Here is a 15,790-nt window from a genome sequence, read left to right as displayed (position 1 = left end):
TTTTTGATTTCTGTGTGGCTTTGGTTGTGCAGTGGTCTGTGGGAGCTGAGGGCAGGACTCCATCTGCACAGCTTGCTGTGTGGCTGCCCGCTCTGGTGTCACAGTGATGAGCCGGCATGACAGTTGTCTGTGTAAGGGAGAAGTAGGAACTGTACCCATGTGCCCACCTACTCTGTCCATCACAGGTACCACAGCTGCAATTCCCATGGGAAGGCCGGTAGGGTTTGGCAATACAGTATAGCAGGAAGCTCATAATACTTTTGAAGTTAGCCTCTTTGCCCCTACCGTAGATCCCAATGTGTTCTGCTGCCCAGAAGTTCAGCAGAAGGTGCAGTCACTTGCCCTGTGACATAAACTTCGAAACTTCTCTGCCATCCTCCCACCTGTAGCCTGTTCAGTGAAGATGCTCCTAAAAAAGCAGACAAGATTTGTCTTTGTGTTAAGCAGATATCACAAGACAGACACTTAGGACTGCTAGTAAGTAATAAAGGGATGCCTTTAGGTAAGCAGCACTGATACCTTAAGAATACGGTTAATTTTTTGATGACCTTATGGATTTTTCAGTTTGTATGTGGCACTGAGCACATTCAGTAGCCTTGCAGGTAAACTGAAGAGCCAGGATGTGTCTCTATGGAATACTTCATGGCTAACAGAAATAGCTTGGCCATAACGTTGCTGGAAAATGTCCCAAAGTACTGTTCTACCTGTACTGGGCGGACTCCTGAATTTCCCTGTTGGAAACTGGGAGTTTAATAAATAGGCCCTTGAAAATAGGGTTGAATGACTCTTTAAGGTGGACATTCCCCATTTCTCTTGTAGTAAGAGAAATAAAGGGAAGAAATATAAACTAAGATTTTGGAGGGAATATGTGCCTCTTTCAGGACAAATGATTCAACTTCCCCAATTCCATTATGAAGAATGAAGAGCCCTATCATATTTCAAAGAAGGCCATTGGTAGTGGTGTGACTGTTGAGTGGGCAGGAGTGGAGAGAAGCATGTTTCTATAAACAGGCTTTCTTAACTAGCTGAAGGGAGAGGTACGATAGGTTCAGAAACTCCGTTCAACCTAATTAGAAGATTCAATTGCATGGTTTTGTTCTGGTGAGGCTTTGTAGCTGAGAGTGGAGGCACACTTGTGTTTTTCTGAGTCAGAATTGTTCCCAATTGTGTATGTTTTAACTGTTGGGGTGTTGGCCACAGAGACTCTTCTGTCATGAAAAAATCTTTGCTTCCTTTTATATCACAGAAATAACTGTATAATGCTTGAATGACTGCTGTCTATTTTCAGACACATAAGTTGGAAAAATAGTATTTGTACAAAGCTGAAGTATTTATACTCTTTCAGCTCTGTTTCAAGTGAAGTAATGACAGCTTTCACTGGGCAGGCAAGAAATATGCTTTTCTTACATATGCTTTTTAATGGACAGGTCAGAATTAGCTATGCAAATGTCAGTCCTGAACCATGAATCATGCTTATTCCAACAAAGCAGGAAAGCTGTTTTTCCTAATCTTGTGAACCAGATGAGCATTGCTGTACTCGATGCTCACTCTATATCTGAAGTCACAGAAGGAGTTAACCACCAAAGACAGCTTCCAGTAAATTCCAAACTTAATGCATTATGCAGAAAAAAACTAGACCCTGTAGTAATAGTTGAATAAATTGATCTTCGTGTTATATCACATACGGTTCTCCAGTGCTGCGTGCTGTTTAATGGTTGTGTTAGGGAGGCTGCGGGTTAAAGTCAGGAGAAGATGAAACGTCCCTTTGACTGCCCTATGGGAAGCCATCATTTAGATTTTTTTTCAGCCTTTTTGCCTGGAGACAGTATTCTTTTGTTCCGCCTACCATGGAGTGCTAAACAGTGGCCAGAAAATGTGGAAGAGAGCAGCAAGTTAAAAATCCGCAGGTAAAAATCCATCTCATTATTTGTTAAAAAAATAAAAATAACAATAATGTTGTTTTTATTCCCTGTTTTCAGAATGTGTTCACACTTTTATTGCAAGTGCTGAGCTGGAGTCTCCTCACACCTGCACTAATGTCAGTCAGGAGTCACGGCAGCGAGCTCCATTCTTAGGCATGTTTGAGGCAGTTCACTGCCATGCCCTGTACCAGTGAGAAGAGCCCAGCCCATGATTAAAACTGTCAATGCTAGCTCATTTTGGAAGTAGTGGATAAAAATAGTGTTATTTTAATGCTTTAAATACAAGAATGATTTTTATCTTCAAGATCTCCAGCTTAGTATGCTGTTCCCTCCTTTATTTTCTCTGGTTGTGTCCCTCCCCCGAGCTCCTGCCAGATTTGATTCTGTTTCTGTGTCAGTGCCTGCAGCAATCCCTAAAGCAAAGTTTTGCCAGTTCCACTTGCTTTTAAAAGCCAGGCACTTCCACTGCAGAGATGAGTTAAACAAAGTTTTCTAACTCCTGCTCCTTTTCCTTTTGTCTTCTCCCTCTGCATGTACCTTCCTCTGCTCCTTGCCTGCAGGTAGGTGGGAAATAGTGGTTTCCCAAATTTCAGTGCAGCCCGTCAGCGGCCTTCCCAACGTGAACCAGTTCTTCTGCTTTGGCCTTCCTTCAGCTGGGGGTGGCCAAACTACTTCTGGCTAGGCCTAGCTTGTCAGAACGGCTTACCTAGTCTGCCCTCTTCTTTCCTAGCAGACTTCTCGGGTATGGCTGAAGAGCAGGTTGTAGCCCACATAAACTGTTTGAAGGCCTGTGGGCCTCACCAGACCGTTCTTTCCCCCATCTCATAGTGGCTGCTTTGTGGCAGGGTGGGTGGCAGGGCTGTATGTGTGTCTCATTGCATTGTTGCCGTCTGATAGGCGACTTGCATTTTTTTCATATGACAGGCAAGAGCCATTACGTAATAGGGAGAAGCCATGACATGCATCTCCTCCAAATACTTCACAAAGAAGTGTGTTCATAAAAGGGAAGTTATTTTGGTCTTTATCCTTTGCAGAGCCCCGCTGAGGTTTGATCAGGCAGGAAAGCAACACAAAGGTCCCAACCACTTTGCAAACAAAAGTGCAATCAGTACACTTAAAGGCACGTCTTTAAGCACCAAGGCAGCTGTTGTGCTAGGCCGGAAGGCTGAAGATCAAAAGGAAACCTAAGAGGTGAAACACCTTCCGAAGGAAAAAAGGGAGTAAGTTGCTAGGGGCAGACCAGGATGACATCAGTGATCTGTGACTATATATGATACAGGCCAAGGCAGAGAGATTCTGCAAAAGAATCTGTAGGAATGTGGTTTTCTGGAGTCCTGCCACAGGGACAGTTAAATATCTGGTGAGCTAAACATTTATGGAACCTGTTTTCCTCTGACATATTTTAGTTGTGTGTAAAAGATAGCTCATATTTGGCTTTACAGAGGCTGTCTCAGCATTCTTGATAATCATTGTTGTTAATCTTAATAGAAACAGTCACAAAAGTCCTGTGCACATGGTAATCCTACTGGGGTAAATCAAAGTTGAGATAAAGGACTGCAGCCCAAAGCAGGGTCCAAGGCAGTACGAATTATGTGAGTTCGTACTCACATAGTGAGTATGGGAGTATGTGTCCCAGAGTGACACTCCATTTCAACTCATGATGACATTAAGCTCAGAATTGGCAGCAATAACTGAAAATTTGAAAATACATATTTCATAGGGTTACCACTGAAGGTGTTGCCATGGGGGTTACTAGGTGATCTGCAGTGTTGCCAACTCCTGTGATTTTATGATGACTAATATGACAGCTGACATTTTTCTTGAAGATCAAGCTCCTGGATTCCAGTGATTTATTTTCTTTTTATCTTTTCATTTTGCAAGTTAGACAGTAATTCCAACCCCCCGCTTATGGCCAAAGTTTCAAAACATGACTGAAATGCACTCTAAGAGTACAGGCGGCAATGGCAAATAAAAGAGAACCCAGCAGTTGGGTTTTGGTTGGGTTTGTTTTGGGTTTTTTCCTTCCTTTATTTCCATGATGTCTCTGGCTAGTCTTGTGATTTTGTAACTCATGATTTTTTAATCTTTGGGGTTGATTATGGTTCTATCTTTTCTTTCTTATATTACTGCACTGAACATAATCAATATAATTAAGAATAACCATCAGGTTATATCCAGGTCTTAAAAGCAAAGCTCAAATCATTCATTTTCCTTGACTCCTTCCCTCCTGCAGTTGATTCATCGACATCTGTAAGGCAAAGAATGTGCTTTTGCATCATCACATCTCCACTTTCATGATGCTGGCAGTGTCCCCATCACTATCAAAGTTCTGCTGAGGTTATAGATTGTGTACTGGGGGTGGTAGGCAAAATAGAAAAAATGCTGTCTTTAGTACTGTTCCTGCAAAACCTAGTGTCTTTCTGTTGGATGAGAAGGTAATACAGCTTGGACGTTCTTCATAGCTGCTACCGTGCTTTCCAACCACTGAGACACGATGTCATGGAGCTGTGTTCTTTGGGAGAACAAGAACAATCTCCTCCAAGGCTTTCTGATAAAGGCATCCTCCTCCTTGCAGATTTCCATGATGTAGTGGAGTGAAGTCTTAAATTCAAGCCTCTCCCATCAGGTGGAATTCTTTCACAGCAGCTGAGTAGTTGAGTTCCCATCCCAACATCTCCCTCAGCATTTTTTTTTTTTTTTTTGAAGGGATGGGATCTAGCTGCTCAGCAGTGCTATTTTATATGTATACATGTGCCAGAGGCACTGGATGAAAGAAGAGAAATGCAGTAACTATCTTTACAAGATAGGAATAAGAGAAATTGGCTGCTGTTTCTGAAATGCATCCTAAGACATAAATAAAGTTTTCCAGTGTAGATATTCCCAAAAAGACAGCATGTTGGTTTGGGCTTTATTTAAATGTTGTTGGCTTTTGAGAGTTCTGTAATGATACTAAAAAATAAAAGGAATGTAAACTATAGCCTGAGGCCTCAATGAAAGTTACACATCTACAAACAGCAGACACAAAGCAACAACTTCAAGACAGTCGATAGACTTTGGGTGAGGCATACTGTTTATAAGGTCCTGAGAAATCATAAAAAAGATGTGAACCATAGAGTAAAAATATTGTCCCGCAAGCCTGTCTCCACCAGAATCCACAGAGTTGATATTTCCTATGTGGCTGCTCTGGTGTCTCTTCCATAATATCCAGCCCACGTGTTGGCTTGCATGTTCCATGCATTTTAACCACGGTGACTGATCTATGCTGAACTGGTTGGTTGAAAGCTTCATAGCAAAGAAACCGCAGCCTTTTAGTTGGAGCCCTCTCCATGGACAAGGAAGCAAGGAAAGCTAGAATTAGGCTTCCTGTAGAAGTCAAAATAAGAAAACTAACATTAGAGAGTAGATGGCAAAATACACTTTTTATAGAATCATAGAATCATAGAATCATTAAGGTTGGAAGAGACCTCTAAGATCATCGAGTCCAACCGTCCACCCAACACCACCATGCCCACTAAACCATGTCCCTAAGTGCCTCATCTACACGTCTTTTAAATACTTCCAGGGATGGGGACTCAACCACTTCCCTGGGCAGCCTGTTCCAATGTTTAACCACTCTTTCAGTAAAGAAATTTTTCCTCACGTCCAATCTAAACCTCCCCTGGCACAACTTGAGGCCGTTTCCTCTCGTCCTATCGCCAGTTACTTGGGAGAAGAGACCAACACCCACCTCGCTACAACCTCCTTTCAGGTAGTTGTAGAGAGCAATGAGGTCTCCCCTCAGCCTCCTTTTCTCCAGGCTAAACAACCCCAGTTGCCTCAGCCGCTCCTCATAAGACTTGTTCTCCAGACCCCTCACCAGCCTCATTGCCCTTCTCTGGACACGCTCTAACACCTCGACGTCCTTCTTGTAGTGAGGCGCCCAAAACTGAACACAGTATTCGAGGTGTGGCCTCACCAGTGCCGAGTACAGGGGCACGATCACTTCTCCTACTTTTAGGAGACAAGCACACATTTTAGGATGCCTTATTTCAGATTTGCAAATCTGTGTTTTTTCCATTGACTTTCCCATTATATCCACTTCTTTTCTTTCATGCAAAATGAAAGATTGCTTCTGTCCGTAGTGTTCAAGTGACTTTGGTTGTCTGAACTGGAGAAAACCTTGAGGAGTTGGCTCATGTGGTATGAAGTACACAACAGGATAGTCAAGCATTTTCAGAGATGGACATTCAAATGACTACAAGAAGAGGAGCAATCTTGCTGGTCATGAACCACTCACTGCTTGTGGGTCCCTTAGGGAATGAGTGAATATGCTTCCCTAGGGAAGAACCATACCAACTTGTCATTCTCTGGGCAGGATTTTCTTGATTAGAGACAAGTCTGAGTTCATGTGACATGAGACCAATCTTTCCTGGATTTCTGAGTCCTCAGAGTCTAATAGCAGGCTGTGATCAGAAGAGAGTGATGTTGAGGTTCACATCTGACTCCAGATTTAATCTCAGGCCCTTTGCAGAGGTTGATTTCAGCATCAGTCTGATGGGCGAAAGTCAAACTTGGCTTTAACCCACTTAGTTTAGAACTAGATGGGTTATCAGAGCAGGTAAAGCCGAGCTGTATTAATGAACAACACACCAACACCTGCTAGAGCAATGTGACAGTATTAGGGAAAGTAAACTGCACTTGCTTTAAATTAGATGCTGAAGCGTGGAAGGAAGTTTGTCTACCTGGGCAGTTTATCCAGTACCTTGAACTGCCAGAGGAATGAATAGAGAGGCACTGCACTGTCAGCCTCTATTACAAGAATTTTTGGAAGAAAATTCAAGTGTAGTCAGTTCTGGAAGTCCTAAAACCCCATTACCTTTTGCCATTAATATAACCTGTTCAGAAATTAGTTGGGCCTAACTACCCAGCTGTTTGCTAGTAATTGAATTAAGGCCTACCACTGTAACTTAGAAACTTAAGGTTTGTGACCTTGCAGTGGATTGCTGCATTCCACATCATAGTTGGTTGTTGGGTTTTTTTAATCAAGTTGCTTGGTTTGGAGATCCCTCCTTGGAAGAGGTCCAAACATATTTTCGTGCGTTTGTTCCAGTGGGTGAGTCTTGGCAGAACCTGGCATCTCCGGGGACAGCACAGGAAGGAGCCCTGCCTCTCAACAAACATAATGTGCTTGAACCAGTTTACCTAAGGACCCGCCTTCATGTGGCTTTTAGCTCCAGTGCTGCGGGCACTAGAGAGGACTGAGTCGTGTCTGTGGCAGAGGCATCCATCGCGACACAGCTGCCCAGTGAAACTCAGAAACATATGAGCTCAGAGCTGAAAGCAGTGTAGATGCAGATAAAGTCTTTGCAGTTTGAGCAGTAGATGTCTTTCCCCTGTGCTCAGTTGTGAGCCGCTTGGCACCCTGCCACAGGTTTGCTCTGTGAACTTGGGTGAGTCACTTCATCTCTCCCTTGATATTTGTCTGTATTGTTCATCCAGGCTTTTAGGACCATAGATTGTCTCTTACTGGGTAGAGGGACAGTCCCTCATTATCACGTTATTTTGATCATTAACGGAACCTAAATAAATCAATACAGCTATTAGTTTCTTCTCAACATGTGGTAAATAAAAGGTACCATCCAGAAGAGAGGAGCAATTTGCCATAATGATGATTATATTAACACATATTTTATAGAACACTAGATTCAAGACCTTTTGAGTTCCTACCACACCTACTTCAACGAGGCTTTGTTCTTCTGCATGGCTTCTGGGAGTTGTTGCAACACAAATAATTAAGAACAAGAAATGTTTGCCTGGGGCTTAAAATTCAGCCAGCCTGTAACACGCTGCCAGCATTCTCCACCCCAGTAAGTGCTCCCAGTGAGCTCATCGTAACCCTCCCCTCTGTGTAGGAGCTTCTTCTATACCATTAAAATCACTGAGAGTTTTGCCACTGATTACAATGGTAGTAAGATCAGACGCCCTAGGTCAGTACCAGAGCATGGTAGTGATGAGAAGGATGTGTGATTTGGATGAAGAGGGAAGACTTTTCTCTCAGTCCCTCACAATGGCTCAGAAATCCATTGAAATTGTTAGCAAGAGGCCTTTTTATTTCCTTCTGGAAAAAGCATGTATATTTAATTCCTGTAATAAAATATTCTAATGGTAGTAAATAGTGAAGTTCTAGAATGAAAAAATTGATTTCTCAGCTAATGGAGGAGGGAGGGGGAAATTACGAATCCCTGGTTGCCTATTATCGGTTGACTAGCAACAGTTGACCACAGAGAGCAATATGAACATAGTTTTAACATGCAGGTGGCTACAAGAGAAGGACTGTGTTATATGAAGCCCAGTATCTCCTTGAAGTGGTTCAACCTACTTTTCCAAATATATTACAAAGTGAGTCAGACTGAAACCGTTGTAGATAGTCTGCTCCACTTCAGATAGTTGCATATTCATTTTAGCTTTAGAAAAAAGTTTATGTTGGCATTTTCTGTTCCTTGTAGTCACACTGGCTTTTCAAAATAGTTTTTGAAATAAAAATATCTTTCCTGAAATTCACACACTGGGACAAAAAGTATTTCTTCCCTTACTGCTACCACACTGAAGCAGATGGTGAATACTAAGACTCGGAACCAGTAAGCAACTAATTCTTCAATGCCTGGGTGCAGAAATGTAGCTGTTGGGTCAAAGTAGACTTCTACAAGACAGACTGTCATTGCAAGTTGTTTTGAGTTCCAGTCCCCTTGAGTTAGCCCAGGAAGACTCCAGTAGCAGATTACATGAGCTGCACAGATGCCCTATTGCATTTCCAGCTTGAGTTTCACCACAACCTCTGGCAGACCATCTACCTTAAGCTGAAAGTCACTTCCAGCTCTGTGGTTTTCTATGTGAACAGTAATCAGATTAGGGACGACACCCAGGTTATACCTCAGGTTAGTAAAGACAAACTTGCAAAATTCATCACGATCTGTGTCATAATGATGTCACCCACCTAATGAGTATTCACACTATGGTATCCACTGTTACTTTGGCACACAGATCATGATGCAACATACTGTACATGGGGGACAGATATGCTGCTTGTGAATAATGCAAATGGGTGAGAGCAGAGTGGTTACCGCAGTGCAAACTGGACTCAGAATAAGCTTGATTCTGCAAATTACAAAGCAACTTTTACTCCCTCTGAAGTCAATAGAATTTGATTTCACTTTTCAAATTCACTTTGATTAACCTGGTCTTGACACTGTGGCACTTGCCCTGTTGTAAAGAAAATTGGTGGCTGTGAAAGATCAAAGATTTTCTAATTTAAGGTGGGAGGGAATGTTTGCTGCTGATGAAATCCTTATCTTCATAATGAGCAATAATGCAATCTGATAATCTACCATTATTAAGTTTCGTTCTCTTTTTTTTCCTTAAGCTGAAATTACGTCACCTATAGACGGAAGTAAGGAAAATGGATTGCAAATGCCGAACCTATGCAAATTTTGTGACATTAAAGTAACAACCTGCTCAAACCAATATCAGTGCAAGAGCAACTGCAACATCACTGCTATCTGTGAGAAGAATAATGAAGTCTGTGTCGCTATATGGTAAGTTATTTCTTCATATAGGTGGGGAGGGGAGCACACCCACATTCATCATTACTTAGTACTTTTCTCGATTGCTCTGATATTCAGAATGTCCCTGCTACCTCACCAGGCTTTGCTCTCTTGCTTCCAACTCATATCTGTGCTCAGCATATTGAGAGTTGCTTGAGGTTAACAACAATTCTGATATGAAATGTTCTGGGGATTTTTTTCTTCTTTAGAAGTTCTGTTCCAGCTTATGCTGTTATTGGAAAAGAGGCATGTTTTTGCTCAAATCATTAAGCTGCATCCACCCACAGCACTCAGAGTAGAAACAGATTTGAGACTCAGAGAGGACTGTGGTGGCATTTGCTGAAGAAAGACAATTCTCTCTCAGGTTTCAAAGTAAACTAGATTATGTAGATCTCTCACAGGAGGCTTATTTACTATGTATAGGTAGAAATACTTTCTCTTAATGGTAAAAAAAATCTTCTGTGTATGTAGTGACTCTGATGTAAGCGTGGTGCTTTTTATATAGCATATGTCTAGGTTCAAAGAAATCAAGAATATATGAAAATGAGTTGTAACACTTTTTTAGGATTCGTTGACTCTAAACTTGCATTCCAGTCTAAAAACTGGGGTTTTGCCCTTCCATAAATGGTAAGCCAATCCTACCAAAGAAAACCAGAAACACTCTTAATGAGTTCATAAGTGAGCAAAAGGAACAGAACTGAGTATTTGCAACATTGCTGCTGATTTGGGAATGTAATTAGAACCACTTACAGTAAGACATAATTAATTTGTTTATTGAGGGATTAGTTGTGTCCATTGACTTGAAGAGATGTTCGGCATAATTGGAAGTAGACACTTGAAATGCAGGATCAGTCCAGTGTGCTGTTCCATATTTGTCCTGTGCTCCTTTGTTAAGTGGTTGCTGTCTATTATTGCCATACAAAGTGTCTGTAGTGCAATTTAAGATACAATCTGGATTTTTCATGCCAATTTATCCAAAAGGCAAATAAGTTGAGAACTGTAAAGTGCTCTTTGCCTGTGGGTCTTGTGTCAATTAAATGAAATCTGTGGACCAGGAAAAAACACAGGAATATGGTCCAGATTATCAGCTGTAAATATTTCCCTGACAGCAAGGCAACTCTAGCTTGCACCAGTTCTATGGTTGGTATTGGGTTTATTTAAAAAAAAAAAAAAAAGAAATTGTAAGGATAACTCCTTCAGTGCAGAAATTGTGCTAATTGTAGGCTTCAAAAGCAAAATGAAAAGGCCAAGTCACTAGAATTTCCTCAGATTTTGAGGAAATAATTCAGTTTTTATCATAATTTCCCACAGATTTTTGCTGTCTGCACAGTGACCACAAAAACCAAAAGTATGTTCTGAAGTTCACAGCAGTTCATTGAGCATTAGCTTGAATAATTCTGGGTGAGATTTTCAAAGGCACTCATTGGAGCTTAGTGGTAATATGATACGGGAATAGCTGTGCCATTGTACGAATGCCCCAGTGTGAGGAGCCCAGACACAGCCAAATTTACCCCATTCAGGAAAGCTGGAAAAGAACATATGATATTCTTTAAATCCCATTTGAGTTCTCAAAAGAGGCAAGTTTCAGGCAGGCGCAGTCCTGTCTGCTCCCTTTGTAAAATATTCCTTCTTTGATTTCAATTTTCTCCTTTTCATTTTTAGGAGACAGAATGATGAAAATGTGACATTAGAAACAATATGCCATGATCCCCAGAAAACACTGTATGGTCACATGTTGGATGACTCCAGCTCAGAGAAGTGTTTGATGAGGGAAAAGAAGGAAGATGGGGGATTGATGTTCATGTGTTCCTGTACAGGTGAAGAATGCAATGATATGCTCATTTTTCCATCAGGTAGGTTTAATAATTTACCCTGCATTCCTAGGCTATACCTTGCAAGTAATATTAACTGTGTCGTACCAATGGACTTTGGAATCGCATTTCGTGGAGGAAAACTTCTAGTGGCAGGAGATATTTTGGTCTCTTCCGAGTCTCGCAAAATCTCAACCTTTCTTTTCTGTGTTCAGAGGATATTTGTTCCTGCCAGGCTGTCCTCCTTTTGATGTAAGTCTGATACTCAGCTCAAGACATTCCACTTAAAAGTTGATGAAAATAAAGATGAAAGCAAGATGTTTAGAGTTGTTCTGTTGACACACCAAAATGCAACATATGCCAATTACATTATAAAACATAAACAAGAGGCAAATGCCATATTTAAGGTCTTGCCTCTTCTAAAAGGCTGTATTGCCATAGTGTGGCATCTGTCATATACTACTGAGTAACTTGACAGGATGTGAATTTAAAGTCAGCTTCTCTGTTGTAACTGACCATCTGCACTTGTTCTGTGGTGGGCTTGAAGTAGGTAGAAGGTTCCTTCACTGGTGGATATGCTACCTCATGCTTACTACGGCACAAGAACATTCATGTGAGTTCAGTTAAACCAGTGAAATCCGAGTATAGACCAAATCACAAGTGCATAACCTGTCCCCATTCTACTTCATGAATGCCTATATAGACCACTGCAAATACAGTAAAGGCAGTGCAGGTGTGTACAGTGCTGGTGGACCTCATGCTGCACACACAGATGTGCATGTGTGCACGCACGCACCTCACTGTATTTTCCCCTACCTGCTGGATCCCACAATGATTCTTTTACTAAGACTAAGTCAGGTCTCTCGCAGGCAAGTGCGAGGCCTCCTGTGGAGAAATTGTGTGCACACACTTCTAAATAAGAATGGCAGGCAGAACCCATCCTTATCACCTGTAAGTTCCTCAGAAAAGGATATAATCAAGTTCTCGTTATCTGAGATAATGAAGGGTTGGGACACTGTTTCCACTCCTGGGAAGCATGGTGCGTGACTGCACTGGGGCGGACAACTATGTGAGTGGCTTCTAGCTCTTGCTTCCCAGCCCTCCAAGAAGGCTAACAAGTTTAGGTTGCAAAACCACACCAGATTAGCCAAAAGCAAGCTAGAAAGTCTTTGCCTCTGTTGGCCCAGGCTGTCCATACACAGTGCCACCTCCTCCCCTCTTCCTCATCCCCTCCCCAAGCTTGATTTGAAACCAGACAACCTGACTGCTGATGCATGGTTGTATGACCAGCCCTTACTTGAGTGGGCTTTAAAGGAGTTGGAGTAAATACTGGTACTGATGTGAGCACAAGACCTAATTCTAACAGATTGCCTTGATTTTATTGAAGAGAACGTGTTCCCAGTGAAAAGATCTTACTGTGTTGGCTGCCTAGAGTTTTTATACAAAGCGAACCACACCCTTGTGGATTTTGGCTAATTTGTTATAAATTAGTCACATTATAACTGTTTCTCCTGGAGCTATGTAGCTGAATACAATTGCTCTGACAAATGTGTGTCTTCTGTGTGTATGTTTATGAAAACTGTTCTATAAATTCAACACCAAGTGCCTTCATTCCCATCAACTCTGCAGCCCCCCTCACACTTCCAGAGCAGCCTAAAAGGAGCTGTAGTATAGATTAAAACCCAGTCTTTTTACCCTAATTCCTTTCACTCTTCAGTGTGGAGCTTTTCCTTCTAGGTCATGGCTGTAAGCACTCCAGGTGACTTGTGAAAACTGTGCCCTGCATTCACATGTAGTAAGTGAATAACTACAGATAAAAATTAATGTAAAACTTCAGTTTGTAATATTTCCACTTCATTCACAAACACAAGCATTAACTCCAACTGGGAGGGGGGAGAATTGAGGCTTTGTCATTCCTTTTTTATTGTTGTGGATTAGTGTTTCTTTTAAACGAAAACAGCCCCTTTGGGTTGCTTGCCTGGTTAGCCATGGCAGGAAGACAAACGATTTTTACAGTATCAGACATGCGGTTTCCTGTCTGTGTTTAACTTTGAGCAGAACATCACAGCCAGCTGGTCCACGGCTCCTCCAGACAACTAGATAATAGCCTGTAATAATTTTGCCTTTGGAATGACTGTCATCCAGATATATTCTGTACATTGTTCTTGCCTTTTTTTCTCTCTACATTTCTTGTACACCAGAGCAAGAATTTTTGCAGTGTTTTTGCACAACCTATAGTTTTAGAGAGTGGACAAAAGCTAGTCTAAAAAAGCCTGATCAAAAAGTGATTGTACTCATTTATTAGCAGAAACTGAGACAACAAAAATGATTGTGTTTTTTCACCTGATAATTGCAGCCTTTTCTTTCAAGCTATTGCCATAAATGATCAGTGTTCTAGCTCTTCTTCCTCCTGGGTGCACACTTAAGACGCCCAGATTTAGTTTGTTCCTGGTGTTTCTGAGGTAAGGAAGAAAATTGTGGGTAAGGCAACAAGTTCTACTTTCCACCAGAGGTTAGTCACTACGTTCCAGTGATTCACAGCTGAGCTGTTATTGCTTTTAGAAGAACTGGTTTATAGCACTGTTGGTTTGTATCAGTCTTGATTGTGAAGGGTAAACCTCCTGACTCCATTTTTAGACACAAACATCTAAAGGTTTTGGGTAGTGGGAGGTGTTGTGACTCACCCAAGTGTGGCTTTGGAAATGTTTGAACTAGTTACATCCAAATCAAATGCCTGTTTCTTGTATTGACTTTCGTTTAAATTGCCTAATGTGTCTGTAGTTCTGCTGTGTCAGGGGGCTTCTGACCCTGATTCAGATCCCTGGCATTTCAGGCCATGGGCGGCTGGTGGAAAATACTGTGCACAGAATCACTCCAAACAATGTTCTGTAGTTCTTGGGGAAATAATATACAGGAGACAGGTAGCCATTGCAAATCTGACTACTCTGTGTTTATTTTTTAATCCCTCTCTTTTTTGCCAAACAAAATTGTGGGTGACTGGCAAGCAGCTTACACCCCTGTGGTGGAAAAATGCTTCTCACAGCAAAACTCAATGCTAGTCTGTTTTAATTATTATTTATTCAAATGTCTAATGTCAGTGTTACCAGAAGGCAAAGCCAGGGAGCAAAACCACTGGAAAAGATTAGCCAAAATCAGGGGGGAAAAGGCCCTGCTGGCTAGAAGTTGGCTAGGTGGCAGGCAGGGGCCTGGTCCTGCTGTCATGGAAAAGATGAGTGCAGGATTGGACTACCAGGATTTTTTCCTCCCTGATGTCTAGTTGTGTCTGGTGGATCTCCTGTGTCTTGCTTTGCCTTCTTATGTTTTGACCTGTTGTGATGAACCTGGTCTGTCTGTAGCTGTTTGCACAGTTCCAGGCCTCCCTTGGTGTTTGGGCAGCTTTGTTCCTCAGCCTTCCCTTCACCACACCATCTCACAGCCTCTATTCATCAGCCAGTGCGAGCATGACAAATGCCTAACCAAGTTCTTCTTTTTAACAATCCTAAGCTATTTGGCTGAGGTCAAGGCTTGTTTACGCAAAGGGACCAAGTAAGACTGTGCTCTTTCCAGCCTCATGTCTGACCCATTCTCCATGGGCAGAGATGACCGGGCACTCATTGCAGCTGCGGAAATGGGATACCCGCATGTTACTCATACGCTGCATGACCTACCTGCTATGCAGCACAACTTCTTCCTGTTGTGCAGGCTCGTTCAGACACATTCATTCAGTGGCGTGCAAAAGGGTGACCCCAGCACTGTGAAGACTGCAGACAGGAAAACAAATCCTTTAAGTACAGTTGTCGTTATGTATGCAGTCGTTATCCTGGGCATCGAGTTCAAATCCAAGCAAAAATGCAGAGATCCCAAAATTTGGAAACAGGATTTGCAGACCTGTAGCCCAGCTCTATTTGGTTTAGAGTCATTCTGATAATTTACGTGGTGATCCTTTTTCACCCTCACCTGTCTATGCAGGTCTCCATGCAGTTTGCAACTGATGTGCCTGTTGGATTGGTCAGGTAATCGCTGTTTATTCCTCATGTACTGAAAGATGAGGTCATTATTTCGGGCATTCCCACCGCACCGGGTCATAATATGGGAGAAACCTTTAGCAGCAACAATGTATACAAGTTTTAATGATTATCTGAATCATCCAAACAGTTGCCTTGAAATAGCAAAACTTCAGTGATAGAGATGACTGACAGGTCAGCAAGAGTTTATGAGAATAATGAAGCTAATTGGGAAAGTGTGTCGGGGGGAAGGGTGTTCTGCTGCTAACAATCTTCACATTGATCATGGTTTTACTAAGTTTGCTAATTGAGAGTGTAAGAGACGTAAGTATTTGATTAATCAATTCTGGCTGAGTCATTTGCCCGAACAAATTGCAGCCTATGGATTTGCAGTGTGTCAAGTGCTGTGATTGCTCACTGTGTACGGTTGTTACCTGGGAGACCTGGTATTGTTCTGCTGCCTGAACCACCGC

The 15,790-nt window shown here is 42.0% G+C and overlaps 1 protein-coding gene across 1 annotated transcript in view; it reads left to right on the top strand.

The window, feature by feature from the left end:
- The window catches only part of TGFBR2 (transforming growth factor, beta receptor II (70/80kDa)), a 55,763-nt gene that overhangs the window by 14,904 nt on the left and 25,069 nt on the right, over positions 1-15,790 (top strand). Inside the window, exons 2-3 of the mRNA XM_009324211.1 lie at positions 9,322-9,493; positions 11,165-11,355. Of these exons, the coding sequence (XP_009322486.1) occupies positions 9,322-9,493; positions 11,165-11,355 (363 nt within the window). The remainder of the gene's footprint in view (positions 1-9,321; positions 9,494-11,164; positions 11,356-15,790) is intronic.

The sequence above is a fragment of the Pygoscelis adeliae genome, unplaced genomic scaffold, assembly GCF_000699105.1.
Source record: "Pygoscelis adeliae isolate BGI_AS28 unplaced genomic scaffold, ASM69910v1 Scaffold25, whole genome shotgun sequence".
In the NCBI taxonomy this organism is placed as follows: domain Eukaryota; kingdom Metazoa; phylum Chordata; class Aves; order Sphenisciformes; family Spheniscidae; genus Pygoscelis; species Pygoscelis adeliae.
The sequence above is the reverse complement of the archived record's forward strand: the minus strand, read 5'-3'. Positions and strand labels throughout refer to the sequence as shown.